Raw genomic sequence first — 16,300 nt, forward strand, 5'->3', positions numbered from 1 at the left:
GGCAATATCGCCCAACCCTACTTGACGCCATTCGTCAAAAAATTGTGTCCTTAAACTTGACTTGTGTGCAACTGGCGCTTTGTTCAGCGCTTGGCTTGAGACGTAAAACGTCATCAAAGTGCAAACTGCATTTGTGTGGAATAACTCTCAAAAAATCCACTCTGAAAGCTTCACGTGTATCTGTGTTTAGCTGGATTATTCTCACTGTTTCACTTTTAAACTTGTGTTACAGCTCGAGGTGCTAAGAAATTGTGAGAATCAGCTTTTCAGAGTCTAAAATGATTATCGTTAAAAAAAAAAGCTGTGGATTAATTTATTAAAAGAACGATACATCCCTATGGGAAAACCTTACATCCCATAAATCCCTATGGGAAAACCTTAAAATTCAATGCCTTTTAAACTCAACGTCACTACCAGATCCAATGCCCAGGATTTACGGTACCACTGTGCAATTAATTTGGTTTGTTTTTCTTTGTACTTTCTTTGTCCTTCACCCTTGTTTTTATGGTGCTTCATAAATCATTACTGGATGTAGGGTTTGTACCTGCTATTTTTTTTGCTAGCCAAAATTGGCATCACTAAGTTATAGAAGAGGTTTTAACTCAGGATGCTCAGTTATGCTCTCTACAGGTACAATAGCCTACTAGCTACTATAAAAAAATAGCCTAAATCATGAGTAAAGAAAATATCACTTTGTGTTCTAAAGCCTTACCTGAGCTGGGCCTGCAGCTTTCCAGCCTTACTAATGAAATCCTCCCACACTGGGTAGCTGCCCTGCAACAGAAGATAAAAAAAAAGCTTTACTTCATGGATTCATCTTCTCAGAGACATTAAAACATGCCACACATCAAATTCACTCACAGTAACATTCTCTCTATCATTATCTGCCCGCCCTTCACCTTCATCTCTCTAATTATCGACTCCCGCTCTGCTGTTTATCTTTGCATTACAGTTGATCCTTTCTCACGTTCTCTCTCTGTCCTCGTCTCTCTACTGAGCTCAAAGCTAAATCCCTGCGTTCTTAGACCTGAACATTAGACTTTCCTGGAAACAGTCGGTGTATACATTTGAATATGTGTCAGATCTACACCATGCTAAGGTGCTGACAGTCAGTCGAGCATCTGCAGAGACATGATTGACTGATATCTGAGAGAGGTGGCTGAAACAGACTAGCCATTGAGAGGTGCACTTGTCAGTCTTTTAGAGCCGGTCCCAAGCCTGACTAAAAATAGGAGGGTTATTACAGGAATGGCATCCAGTGTACAAACTGTGTAAAGTCTTGCAGATATACTAAATATATGGGAGCAGCTGGGGAAAACACAAATTAAAGCATGTAGTTATTACAGCTTTAAGAGTACAACTTTTGCTGAGAATTGTGACTGCATTACTGTAAGGATCATTACTGTCAGAAATCTGAAAATATCAGAAAATAATTAAAGCTCTGATATCAGGATCAAATCATTAATGAGACGTCCAAAAGTTAATATAGCCATGAGTAGTAGTAGTAAGTAGAGATGGACCGATCGGGGTTTTTGGCACCGATTCCGATCTCCGATCTCCTTTCAGGGACATCGGCCGATAGCCGATTCCGATCGGGGGAATGATTAGCAGTAAATATACTTAAAAAGAGCCTTACAGTGAAGATAAACCGGAGCAGCGTGTGTGTGTGTGTTTGTGCCTTTAGAAGAGACGCTTTGTTCACAGTATCGCTATAAGTGATTCATTGATTCATGAGTTGATTCGTTTTTATGTGAAGCGTAAGTTTATCTTCTCAGTCATCTCTCCGTGTTTACTGTTATTAATTAAATGTTGTGGTTTTAAATAAACACCAGCTACTACAGAACATTCTGTGTGACTCTCTTACATTAAAAAGCTTCATTAAACTGCTATTACCACAGATCTGTAACCGACCGTCAGACTCGTTCCGTCTAAGGAGATAAAAGTTTTCTAAAAGTTCAGCAGATGATCCTGAACTAACGAATTTGGTAATGAATAAACTTTTGCCTCTGATTGGCTCTGTAACGTTTTCTGTTCTCATCTACATCACAAGCAAGAACCGCTTACGATTTACCAAAGTGAACCAGGAGTTTATATAACGTGCTGATAGAATCGACTCAGATGTGACCGGGTTGAATTATCTTTTTAAAGTAAATATTACAATCAGCAAAATTACATCGTAAGAGCTTTTACGATGGTTTCTGTACGATGGTTGATGAATGGTGATGTGATGGTTGGCGCTTCGTAGCTCAAAGTCTGGATCAATCCACTGAGCTGTTAACTTAACATGGTCTTTATATATCACACGATCGGATCGGCTACTTTTAGGAAATATCGCCGATCGCCGATAGCATATTTTGATTAAAAATCGGCCGATACCGATTCGTAGCCGATCGATCGTCCCATCTCTAGTAGTAAGTATTGTATAAGAGTGGCCAATGGTCGCTACAAATGTGTCAATTAAAAGCCAAGGAGGTCCATGTATACAGAACCTGACGGTGTGCTTTGCTTCTGTTTTAAAAGATGGGAATGAATTTAAGTTTATTCATCAATTTATTGTTTAAAAAAACGGCTGTGTAAGAAATATCCATACACTAGCAGTTCTAAGCTGCTTTGGATGGAAGTGTCTGCTAAATGCCATTTATGTAAATGTAAAACATTAATTTGGTGGTGTAGAAACATATAATAAACCTGACAGAGAACAGGAACAAATGTAACCCTAGAACCCCTGTTTCTGAACAGGTCTGCCATTAATTAGCAGCTACAAAAACATGGGTCACATTATCCACAGTCTAGTGAGTTTTATACCACCATGGATTTGAAGGATGGATGTGGTGCAGGAAAAACGGCACCTTGAAGCTCAACCGAAGTTTGTTGTTAATTATATGGACAAAGACTGAATGGGGCTTCTTTCTCGCACAGCAGCGTTATCATACCGTGGATCCTCAACTTCTGTCTTAGATTCTGGTCTTCGTGTTTCAAATGTAAACTTTGTGTTTTGCATAACTGCCCTGCTGTATAATCCAATGATGCTACAACTTTAGCTCACATTCAAGTGTTATTCATTGTTTCCTTAAAAACGCTATACTGCAGGCTCTGATGCAGCCAAGCACTCCCACATTATCACACAACTAAGGCTTTGCCTAACTGTTGTTACAGTCTTTTCACTTTAAAAAGCTTTTGCTTTCACCAGACATAATGTAATCGTTAGAGCACACAAGGTTTAATTTTATTTTGGCTGTTAATGTTAATGTTTGAAGATCATAAAGGTATTTGCTTGCATATATTAGAAAATATTAGACTAATGTTTCTCTTTCTTAGTGAGTGTTTTGAGTCTTTGAAACCTCCTATGCATCCAATTTGCCTAGCTGCTTTTGTATTGTGGAGCCATAAACACTTATCCTAGCTGAGGCTAGAGCTATTTATGTTTTTCATCAACTGAATAAGTTGCTGTTGAGACCTTGAGGGAAATTTCAGGAAGTTGGTCACTCCTTGGTAAATTTACTGGCATTCCTCAATTGGGAGATAATGACGATTAGTGTGAATTGGTAAATTTGTGAAGACTTAGACAAATCTTTTGTATTCCATTGAGAGTTAGTTTGTAAGATTTTTTTTTTGCAAGACCACTGAATAGAATCTAGGTGACTGTTTAATGCTAAGGTTGAAGACAAGTGAGATTTACATTCTACAGGACTGAAATTAAGGCTGGTTGTTAATTAGCTACACTGGAAAATTACGGATGTATAACTATTAAATATATATGCGTTTTTGTCAATTTGTCTTCCGCTGCTAAGAGATACCCGGCTGCACCCGAGAAAAGCATGTCACATTTTCATGTTTCACAACTGCTTAATCCTGGTCAGGGTCACAGTGGGTCCATTTCCCCAAAATCACCAGGTGCAATGCAGCAACAACTCCTAGACTGCAAAGCCTTGGACACACCCCCCTCAAACAAAGCCAATCATGCCTGTAAGTAGATACCTGACAGGCAGATGGATTCAAACTCTGAATGCCGGTGTGATCCTCTTTTGTATTTTTTTTTTTTTATTAATTTTTTTAAATGATTTAATGCGACAATATGCAACAACAGAAGGAAGTGCAAATAAGGCAGTAACATGTTGACTCCACTGTATGTCAAATTCAGCCTTTTTTTTGCTAATAAAGGGGATGATGATAGTAATACTGCATATAATATTAATACACAGAGACACAGGCTGCACTGCACTGGTTTATACTTCAAATTTAGCAATCTGGGCACTGCCTGATTAGCTTTGAAATTGGCTTTTTATTTGTATAAAGCTGAGGCAATTTAAGCCACTTTTCTGTCCTGCGTTACACAATTCTCAAAGCATATATAAAAACACTCTCCTTCGCTGCAGTGTGAGTCTATTAAACAAGGTCTTTTTTTGCATGTATAATTTACAGGCAGGTTTTTTGGATGTGCGAGGAAACCGAAAAACCGAGAGAACGCCCAGATTAACATAAGAGGACATACCAAACTTACAAAAGCCAGTAACCAGAGGTGAGGATTAAAACTAGGTCCTCTGTTCTTAATCACCTTGTCTTACATTAGTGAATAAAGTTGTAGAGTAATAATGGGATTTTAATGTTGTGTAAGACTAATAAAGCAGCTTAATGGCAAACGAGGGACAGCACATGGCCTGGAAAAGTGTGAATTTCTGTCCTTGAAGACTGAGAGATGGTGGTAGCATCTGTTGCCATGACAAAAATGAGGCTACAGAACCGGAGCCATGACATTGCAGTCTTGTCTGTCAACACACACATACACACTTGTAATCTATTCTGAACAGTCCATCAAATAAACTACAAACTAAGATAGCTTTTTTTTTAATTCTCTTGTGTATTGCACCAAAATCTGATAAACATGGATATGGTGACCTTAAGCCCTGAAAAATAACCCAGCCTAGTTTACTGTGTCCTGCTGTTTTTTAATGTATTTTTTAATTGACTTTGAGAATAAAGTGATAATATTTTGAGCATAAAAGCATAATACTTCATAAACGAAGTTTCTTGAAAAACCAATTCTGCATCCTAATACTTATAAACTGGTGCTGTTATTCCAGGAGAGTATTTCTTTATTTGTGAAACCAAAATAACTTTATCCTGAGAATGTTAATTGCTATTTTACACCATTTCACTGGGCAAAAGGTGGGAAACACCCCAGACAAGTCGCCAGTCACACCTGACACGCACTTGACTGATAATATTAACAATTTATTCACATGCAGTTTAAAAAAAAATGTATTTTAGTTTTAAACAAGACACTCTGCAGTGCTCGTCATTTGAAGACGTAGGAAGAAAACTTTCTTACTTCAATCAAAGTGCTCATTAAATCTTATTGAAGAGTTACAAAGCCATGACAAGCAACTCCAGAATTTAAATTGGATTTAAGCTTGAATTCCAGAATCAAAAATGCAAACTCGGTCAAACAAAAAACCTCTCACTGCTTCAGTCTTAATTAAACACTGTGTATGTATAACATTTTCACTATTATACAGAGACCTTGCGTTTGTTTATGCAATGTCATTTTAAAAATGCACTGATTTGGTGACACAGTAGATCTACCAATCAAACTTTTTTGTTGTATGCTAGCTCAACTTTACACACGTTCATTTCACAGGGGGGTGCTGGAGCCTATCCCAGCTTTTCAATGGGCGCAAGGCACACAGTAACACCCTGGACGGGACGACACACACACATACACTTATAGGGCAATTCAGTGTCTCCAATTCACCTCACTTGCATGTCTTTGGACTGTGGGAGGAAACCGGAGCTCCCGGAGAAAACCCACGCAGACACGGGGAGAACATGCGAACTCCACACAGAAAGGACCCGGACCGCCCCGCCTGGGTATCGAACCCAGGACCTTCTTGCTGTGAGGCGACAGTGCTACCCAACGAGCCACCGTGCCACCCACTTTACACACAGAAATACTAAATATTCTGTTTTTTTGTTGTATTAGAATGTTAGTGGAAATTCTACAGCTCTAAACTAGCAACTATTGAAATGATATATTCCTGTTTTACCTTTTGAATAGTTTTAATCCTCACTGGAATGCAGTCATACAAGTAAGTAGTTTGTAATGAGATGCTTGAGCATTCTTCAAAAAAAATCTTTTACGTCTTTATGAGAAGAAGGAGGTTAAAAATTACTTCACAGTCCGCACTTCATAATGTCCAATAAATGTTAAATGATGTTTAAATCTGTCTATTAGGAAGGGCTGATATGGAAGGAACTAGACTTAATCCTAATGTTCATCAAACCATTCTTAAGTAGCAGTAGTGAGCATTATCCTAAATGGATTTATTAGCTAATAATAATATTAGCTAATTAATTTTAATTACATAATTACTGAGCCTTACAATTATTGCATCCCATACTGTTATGAATGCACTGCAGTATGCAACAGTTGGCATTGTGGGTCGAATGCATCCTTGGCAAATATGTATACATACAGATGTGATAAATATGATTTAATGTGACTCATCAGAAAACATTCATTTTTACTTAGAGTATTTTACATTACATTTTTGGCATTTAGCTTTTATTCAAAACGATCTACAGTATACAGTACAAGCAATTAAGGGTTAAGAGCCTTGCTCAAGGGCCCAACAGGGGCAACCTGCAGTGATGGGGTTTGAACCAGCACCTTTTGCTTACTAGTCCAGTACCTTATCCACTTAGCTAGAACTGCCCTATTTAGGACCTATTTTGTGAATAAATGAATGATTTATTTTGGCTGCTCCTGTTAGAAGTCGCCACAGCAGATTATTCAAACGCATATTTGATTTGGCAGAGTTTTTATCCGGCTGCCCTTCCTGACGCAATCCTTTGGGACTGGCACTTAGGATGCACTGATATGTGTCCTTCCAGAGGTTAGGTTCACTGTATTTGTGATCCCAGTCTTGGTTTCATACCTCCAAATCTCAGGCACTTGTCTCCATTACGACAAACGAGCTAAAATGCTACTACTGTCAATAGGCATAGATTTGCAACTTGTGCTGCATGTTTAAAATCGCACAATCAAATAGCTATCATTAGCTCAGCCTGTGTGATCATACAACCATTAAATTATGTGATTTAATTTAATTTAATTTAATTTAAGTTAAAAATATGTAAATGTAAACATGACAACCTAATCTCTGTTTGTATGCACTTACTATATTGCAATTGCACATCACAATATTGGTCACAATAATCGCACTATGACTTTATTACCAAAATGTGCAGCCATACTTCATTTACAGCATTTATCAGATGTTTTTTTATCCAAAGCAGCTTAAAATTATGTCTGAATACAGTTAAGCAATTATGGGTTAAGGACCTTGCTCAGGAACCCAACAATGGCGACCTGGTGGTGGTGGGGCTTGAACCAGCAACCTTCTGATTACTATGCCAGTACCTTAACTACTGAGTTATCTCTGTACTTGCAACCACTGTTCCTCTTTGCAGGTGCCTGTTGTTGAAGTTTGACATTTGTCTCAAATTCATGAACAATATAGAGCTTCTTTGGACACCAGTTAGTGGCTATGTATTGTTTTAAAAAAGTTCGCTCATACTCTAACTGTTTATTTCTAATCAACCAATTTACCTAGTATGTTTCTGTGTTTGTAATTGTCATTATTTTTAATGTAGTGCATTTTATGCACTTTCTGGGGTGGCACAGGGCTCAGTGGGTAGCACTGTCACCTCACAGCAAGAAGGTCCTGGATTCGATCCCCAGGTGGAGCGGTCTGGGTTCTTTCTGTGTGGAGTTTGCATGTTCTCCCCATGTCTGCGTGAGCTAGCTTTCCTCCCGCAGTTCAAAGACGGGCAAGTGAGGTGAATTGAAGATAGAAAATTGTCCATGACTGTGTTTGACATTAAAAACATGAACTGATGAACCTTGTGTAATGAGTAACTACCTGTCCTGTCATGAATGTAACGTCATGAATGTAAAGCGTGTCAAACATGATGTTAAAATCCTAATAAATAAATAAATATCAACTTTCTGTACTCATTAATTCAGCACTGGAATCAGCTTGCAACATTCTTGATAAATATATACAGGTTGTAGGCTGTGATTTCAGTCCACATGTACAGCACTTCATTTATACAGCAATCATGGCACATGACACATGGCTTGCAGAGATTAAGCACTGTGTGTTCCATATGTATTTCTGATTGATTACGCTTACACTTACACTGGTGGTGTATATGGTGTAACGGGCAGGTGTAGCCTAGTGGTTAAGGTACTGGACTAGTAATCAGAAGGTTGCCGATTCAAGCCTCACCTCCGCCAGGTTGCAGCTGTTGGGCCCTTGAGCAAGGCCCTTAACCCTCAATTGCTTAGATTGTATCCTGTCCACAACTGTAAGTCGCTTTGGATGAAATGGTGGAGAAGGTGCCACACAGTAGCATGAGCCCTGGAAACCTGGGTTTGATCCTACCCTGACTTCCAGTGGCTGTCTGCAGGGATTTTACATGTTTCCCTTGTGTTTGGATTTATTAACTTTCCAAAATATGCAGAAGGTGGAACAGCTTCAGCTACACACACACACACACACACAGAGAGTAAAATCTCCTCATAAGGCCACAGCAACCCGCAGCATCTTTCACATCTGCCTTACTGAAATACCACAGCCTGCTCATTGCATCTTATTTCTATGTTGAAGCCTTCTATAATGAAACCTTACATATTATAAAAGTAATTATTGATATTCTTTCGCTTATACGATACTGTAGAATAACAGACAGCTACAGTTAGCAGCATATTACCTTCATGTCGGTGATTACTGATTGGAAAAGTCCTCCGAGCGCGCTGCACTCCCTCTCCAGTGCAGCCTCCATTTCCAAACCTGACAGCCGAGCTGGACCTACAATTCGTCACGAATCCGGTAAATATAGAAAAAAAAGAAGTCGCCTTTAGACTGTATGAAGGAAAAACGCCCAGCCAGTAACGGTTTAGTCAGTAACCGGTACCTCAGTGATGGTTTTATCTGTAACGGTTCCCTCAGTGACGGTTTAGTCAGTAACCGTTACCTCAGTGACGGTTTTATCTGTAACGGTTCTACGAGAAACCTAACGGTTCGTTAACGGTTTCCAGGGCGAAATAGCGTTATTTTCTGTACACAAACCATTTAAAAACCTATTTCGCCTCTATTTTGGAAAAAAAAAAACCGGCAACATATCCGAACAAAAAAAATACACGGTTAATTCTGGTCCCATTTTAAACGTTTATCAGATTTTAACCGAAGCTTCCACACACCGACGACGCAGGTTCACGGCAATTCGGTGTGCGCGAGACACCGAAGCCACGCCTTCTTCTCCTGTCAGTGACGCACGAGTCGGTTCTTCAATCGGTTCTGAATCAATTCTGAATGCCTCTTTATGGTGAACTTGCAGCAAAGAGCCGTTTAAATAGATTCCGAAGCTTTTTGTCAATACGTATTGAAATTACATCAGACAACCTGTTGACAACCTGACGACCGAAACTGTTTTATCCTGGTCGAGGTCGCAGTGGTCCAGGAAGACTTGGCAACACACTGATTCCCCCTTTCTGCTCACTCAGCTTCTGTTTGTTTTTACACACTGTGATAAGAAGCAAGATGTCTTAATGTCCCCAGGACCCATGTTGCTATGCCCACTTTACCAGGTACACCAATGGGTCATCTTTCAGTACATCGGTCTACAGATTTTAATTATTAATTATTTGAACTGACAGTTGACAAGATAGATAGATAGATAGATAGATAGATAGATAGATAGATAGATAGATAGATAGATAGATAGATAGATAGGTAGGTAGATAGATAGATAGACAGACAGACAGACAGACAGACAGATAGATAGATTCAACTTTATTGTCATTGCTCAGTACAGGTACAAGGCAACGAAATGTAGTTAGCATCTACCAGAAGTGCAAATAGTAGCATTGTGCAAAAAAAATGAAAATATCAGCAAACATATGTCTATGATTAATATAAAATATAAGTTATAACTATAGCTATTTACATATATTATAATACAAATGGGTATGTATTATAATAATAATAGTAATAATAATAAAGATTAGTTAGGTATATGTTAGTAATAACAGTAATAGTAATAAAGATGTGTAAATAATAACTATACAGCTGTAACTATAACTATATAAGGATGGTTAGCATGGGCATCTGCTATGGATTTTGGGCCCAATGAAAGATATCCCATTAGAACCCATCACTGCAGATGCCCCTTTAATATTCTTTTTAAAGGAGCAATTTATTAATATTCTGTTAATAATGTAATATTGGAAAACACTTAATGTTCTAATATTTTTATAGCCCCTATCTGTCACATTCAGTTAACATATGTTATTCCATATTTATGAGATACTTACATGGCTTGCAACACTGTGTCTATATACCGTGACATACATAATTAGTGCTGCTTTCATAACCACAACATCATGACCATTTGACCATGACCAACTCTCATCTGTGGCCTATTTCTCACATGATCAGTGCTTTGAAATTCAAGAGTTCAAGAAAATTTACTGTCAAGCTCAATCTGCTCCCAACTGTCGCTACAAATAACAAACTCAGCTGAAAATATCATATTCAATAAAGACTTTTGCCTAACCTCGTCCATCAGCCTGTCATGACCATTGCAAACATAAAAGAACTCAGAGCTGACACTTGATGCAGTCCCACTTACACATAGACCAGTGGCGGCTGCTGGTCTTTCAAACAGGGGAAGCTCATTGTCGGCTTACATCATAAAATTTGTCAATTTATTTATATATAAATTGTGCCCTCTGTTCCTTTTCAAGAAAATGGCCTGAAATGGGATGCAGTTTGTCTTTAGACTTCACTCGCAAAATCCGTGATGGGACTGAAGCTTTAAGTGATAGCTGTCAATCAAAACGGGATTCAGCCTTTCAACTGATCCTCCAATCATCTTGCAGAAGCTCAGCGTCCAGACCCGCCCACAGCTCCATTCACCCCCAGAGACGCTTCGGGGGCAGGACAAAATCGTGGCATTTATCCAATGACCAACGAGTTTGGAAGCAATGAAAAAAAAACCTCCCATGCAGCCCCATAGAAGTGAAGAGATGCTCAGCTTCTACGGGCAAATGCATTGACGCTCCGGGAATGTATGAGAAGTTCGAGTCAGTCGATTTGTGATAAGTAGCTTATTCTGAACAAACTCGTCTTCGAGATGAATGTGTTCTAACGCATTTGTCAATGAAATGTTAAAACAACTGTACATATTTGACCATTAAATTTTTGCAGTCTTAGAGAAATCGCCACTGAGATAGACCTGTTCATCATTCCTACTTCACATCTCACCACTGGCACACTGTCCTCATATTTTTCTGGCACTACTGATTTCCATATACAATATCACAACTCTTCCCTCTGCACCCTATTTTAAGCTTTCTCTAGATCTTCAATCAATGCAGCTCTTTCTGGCTTTCAAAATACTTCTCCAATAATATTACCAAAGCAAACATCTCTGGTGCACCTTGTGAGTCTGCCCTTCCGTATTCTTTTCATTAACACTATATATATCCAACACCTCCTTGTTGCCTTTATTCTCTTCACCCAAGGGTGAACATTTCATTCAGCTTTAGGGGGACAATAAACAATATAATTTTTCAAGAGAAATTCTTAAGAGCACTTATACTAAACCCCTGAGCTCAAACCTCAGCTCCAACACCAGCAGGCTGGGCACCCACATACATTTGGGACAACCCTTAAATGTTGTAAATCATGTTTAGGCAATGCTTATTTGCATATCTTTAGCTATTTTTGTCATGAATATATTCTTTATCATTATTGTATTAATGTATTAAACCTGACCATCTTATAGGTATTAGATTGTACAGCGGTGTGGCTCCCATACAACCTGCTTCAACCTGCTTCATCAGTCACTATCAGTATGGTGCCTCAATAAGTTTTCTCCATGTACTCCAGTTCCTCCCACCTCACAAGAACATGACAATTGGTGTATTGGCTACTAAAAAGCCACTGGTTATAAGTCAGTTAATACGTCTTTGATTACCTAATTACTTTAGCGCCCTGTTGAGGAATATACCCCTCCTGTCTTGTAATCAGTGTTTTCAGGATAAGCTCCGGATTCATTGCGACTCTGATCAGGATAAATTGATTTTTTTTTTTTTTTAATCAAGCCAATCTAAATGCTGTTACAAAAAGAAGTTCTGTACATAATAAGTAAAGAGCGCCATCCAATGTTCACTAAGGTAACCTGTTACTGCTCATAAAGGGATAAGGATGCATGGCAATACAGTAATTCACTCACTCACTCAAAAGAAGCTTTATTGGCATGACAAATAAAGGCATTCGTATTGCCAAAGCTCAATTACAGAGAAAAGAATATATACAAAACAGTTACAAATGCAAAAATAAATATAGATGAAAAATAAATAAAATATAATAAAATAATAAAAACTGTGTAAATAATAACATTTAAAATGGTAACATTAACAGTAATGAGGAAGTAATACAAATTTGTTGTGTGCGTGTGTGTGTGTGTGTGTGTGTGAGAGAGAGAGAGAGAGAGAGAGAGAGAGAGAGAGAGAGATGGTCACCAACAGTCCCTCATTAATTGGCAAGTATGTGTGTAGAGTGCTGCCAGTGTGCAGCTCTTTCTGTGCTCCCCCAGTAGGTGGGACAGTTTGTCGTAGTCGTAGTTTGTTGTGGGAGGGAGTTAAAGTCGGGATGATGGTGTTAAATTTGGGGAAGAATTGGGACCGGATGTGGTGGTACTTGGTACATTGGGTGAGGAAGTGCAGCTTGTCTCTATTGTACTGAGAGTGCAGTGCTGGCACAACCTCTCCTCCCGGGCAGCCAGGACCGGGTGTGTCGCCCCGTCTCCACGGCGCTCAGTCTGTACCTCGTCAGGGTGTTTCTTAATTTAGGGTCGGATATTGTGCTCAGATCATCTGCTGCACTGTAGTGTCTGTTTAGGGCCAAATAACACTGCATTTTACTTTGAACTTTAGTTTCAGTTTCCCAATAATTCAGATATTTGAATCTGAATCTTTGTGCAATTTGGTTCATTCTAATTGGGTTTGCAGATTTTTCCTGTTCCTGAGTCTTTGTTGTGTTAGTGTGTGTTAGTGGAGTGTTGGTGTGTGTTAGTGGTGTATCGATGCAGTGACTCAGGACCAGTTGGATGAGGGGACTGGTATCTTTGCTCAGCTCTTGGTGTTTCAGGGCTTTATAATGATAAGATTGGGGGTCGCTCTCGTTTAGATGTTTCCAGAATGTAATTGCTCTTTTTTGTATGTTGATAATAAGTGGAAATAAAAGTATGTACTTACAAACATAAGAATTTATATGTTTTAAAAAATAAAAGGGATTGGGAAAACTCCTGCCACCACAGTTACTATTATTGGTACTCTGGTACAACAGACTCTTTTCAGAGCTGGCATGATATTTGGACCCATACTGTCACCAAGGCCTAGTCAAGTTGGTGGGGTGGGGTGCCACTTGTGCATTGCCATCCCATGCTTGTTCTGGGTTTTTAACAGTTGTCGCAAGTGATCTGAGTAGCTTGACATCTTGTGACAACCACTTTTCATTTCTGGTCTCTCCCTGTTCTATCCACGTTCTCTACTGTGGGCTGTGAATGTTTCTGTAATTTTGCCCATGGCCTTTTTTGTTCTGTAACTTTTTAACTACAGTTCTAGTCTACTTTGGTTAAATCACCTGCAAAATTGGGTCAACTTTCAGTTATTCAGGTACCTGAGTGGCAGGGAACAAGCCAGTCCTTTACAGATAATAATTCAGATCTTATTTAACCGAGTTGTGGTAGCTCACCAGTTAAGACAACTGCTTACAGATTGGAAGTAACCAGTTCAAGAGTTAATAAGATCAAGAGAGGCTTTATTGTCAGCTCAGCTATACAGTATATGAGTATTGAGTACATATTGAACAATGTTCCTCCAGGACCAGGGTGCGACACACAACACAAGTGCAAACAAGACAAAATACACAGTGCAAAACACAGTACAATAAATACAAAGACTACAATAAATACAGGGTGCATTCTAACCCAAAAAAGTGAACGGGACAGGACTAAAGAATGTAAGGGACCAAAGACATGTGTGGTGTTGGCGAGTACATGTTACTGAGTAAATGTCAAGGTAGTTACAATGAAGAATAATGCAAAATTGTTCAAGCTGCTAAGTTGCCACTGTTGGCCATTTGAGCAAAACCCTTAACCCTCAGTTCATTTGAATTAAGGAGTTTTGCCTAATCTCATAATTCCTATAACAGGACGATTCATTGGGTGTGATATTAATGAATGTGGACAGGCTGTGGTTGGTGTTGGTCACTGTTGTAACCTACTGCAGCCCAGCAAATGAAAAGGTTGAGAACCACTGATCTACAGACTACCAGACTTTGGGTAATTGTTATAATTATGAGCTGCCTGACACTAACTCTTTTCCCAGTTGTTTTTTGTCATGAGGGGTATATAGTGGGGGGAAACGTGTGGCCGGGTCTGTGTGAGCAACAGTGTAAGTGCATAGACATGAAATGCTAATGATGGTCCAATACATGATCATTACACAGCCTGATAAAGCTGCTATAAATTACTGCTATTGTACAAAGGCCTGTGAGGAAGAACCTGGCATCAACACACACACACACACACAAACACACACACACACACACACACACACACACACAGAAAGAGAAAGGAAAAAAGAGCTCCTGCAATACCCATAATACCATGTTTTTTGTTATCAGACAGTCTTTGGGATGTGATGTGGTTCTGGTTGGTTCTGTTGCTTGCTTTCCTGGACTTGCTTTTTAAATGGTTCTAAGTTATAAAACATTTGTGCACAGACATAGAGTACTAATGATGGTCCAAAACATGATTATTACACAGCGAGATGAAGCTGCTAAAAATAACTGCTATTGTCCAGAGGCCTGCAAGGAAGAACCCAGCATCAACACCCACCCCAAATAGTGGAATTTCTTATTTCTGCTCTCCCATTACATGAATTCGTTTGTTAGTTTTGTTTGTTTATTAGGATTTTAACATCATGTTTTACACTTTTTGTTACATTTATGACAGGAAACGATAGTTACTCATTACACAAGGTTCATCACTTCTCAAGGTTATATGGAACACAGTCTTGGACAATTTAGTGTCTCCAATTTACCTCACTTGCATGTCTTTGGACTGTGGGAGGAAACCGGAGCACCCGGAGGAAACCCACACAGACACGGGGAGAACATTCAAACTCCACACAGAAAGGACCCGGACCGCCCCACCTGGGGATCGAACCCAGGACCCAGGAGGCAAACAGGTTATTATTTTGAATGCTTTGTGCTGAAGCAACAGTTAGCTAAGGCAATATTTAATATTATTGTGATGTTAACAGTCCAGTGATGAAAGAATTACTGTTGTTGAGTTGTTGTGTGTGGGACAGTCTGATGAGTTACATTGTCCTTATTGCTCCAACAGAAACAAAAAAGTAGTAGCAAACTTAAAGCAGCAAACATGTCATAGCTAATAAAAACATTCAAAGTACTGTAGAAATGTAATACATTTAATTAGTTAACTACTTCTACCATTCACAATGATTACTACAGAAGAAAAAACAGTACATCATTTCTATACTACGCTACATCAAATGTGTCTATTTATTACTACAGAAACATCTAAACATTTCACAGTTTAAATCATAAATGTAAGACGACACCAAAAACAGGGTTAAAAGCCCTCAATAAACACACATAAGAATTTCATTTGTGGAAGCTGTTGTGCTTAAATCATTTAGTCAGAGAAAAAACAGTTGCAGAAATCATTAAAATCACAAGACTGAAATGACATGTACAGTATGTCCTAATACAACTGTACGTCAATATATCAAAGTTACATTAAATAAAAGTTGACAATACACAATGGTTGTAAGGTATCAGGTATCAGTCTCTATTCTCTTTATTGCTTTTTCATAATGGTGTTAGCATTAGTACTAGCCTCTGTGTTTACAGTATGTGTTGTATGTACAAACCCCATTTTCAGAGAAGTTGAGACACTTAGTAAAATGCAAAAATCTGTGATTTGTTCATTTTTTGAACCTTTATGTAAATACAAAGAAAAGACATTTAGTGTTTTGACTTAGCGACTTGGTTGTATTTTGAATTTGATGCCTGCAACACAATCAAATTAGTTAAAGCACAAAATAAGAATGAAAAGAATATTCAAGCTTGAAACTTTCCACAATAAGCAGGTAAATTGGTAACAGGTGAGGGTATCCTCATTGGGTATAAAAGAAGAA

At 38.7% G+C, this 16,300-nt stretch overlaps 1 protein-coding gene across 2 annotated transcripts in view; it reads right to left on the reverse strand.

Annotated features, from left to right (window-relative positions):
* Window positions 1-9,255, reverse strand: part of LOC134301967 (protein MTSS 1-like) — a 55,442-nt gene extending 46,187 nt beyond the window's left edge. Inside the window, exons 1-3 of one of the 2 annotated variants that reach the window (XM_062986948.1) lie at window positions 8,980-9,255; window positions 8,776-8,873; window positions 713-774 (exon numbers count right to left, since the gene is read on the reverse strand). In XM_062986948.1, the coding sequence (XP_062843018.1) occupies window positions 713-774; window positions 8,776-8,847 (134 nt within the window). In that variant the 5' untranslated portion in view covers window positions 8,848-8,873; window positions 8,980-9,255. The remainder of the gene's footprint in view (window positions 1-712; window positions 775-8,775; window positions 8,874-8,979) is intronic. The other variant, XM_062987027.1, reaches the window with a different exon arrangement.
* Between the last annotated feature and the right edge of the window lie 7,045 nt (window positions 9,256-16,300).

This window comes from Trichomycterus rosablanca, chromosome 1, assembly GCF_030014385.1.
Source record: "Trichomycterus rosablanca isolate fTriRos1 chromosome 1, fTriRos1.hap1, whole genome shotgun sequence".
NCBI classification, from domain to species: Eukaryota; Metazoa; Chordata; class Actinopteri; order Siluriformes; family Trichomycteridae; genus Trichomycterus; species Trichomycterus rosablanca.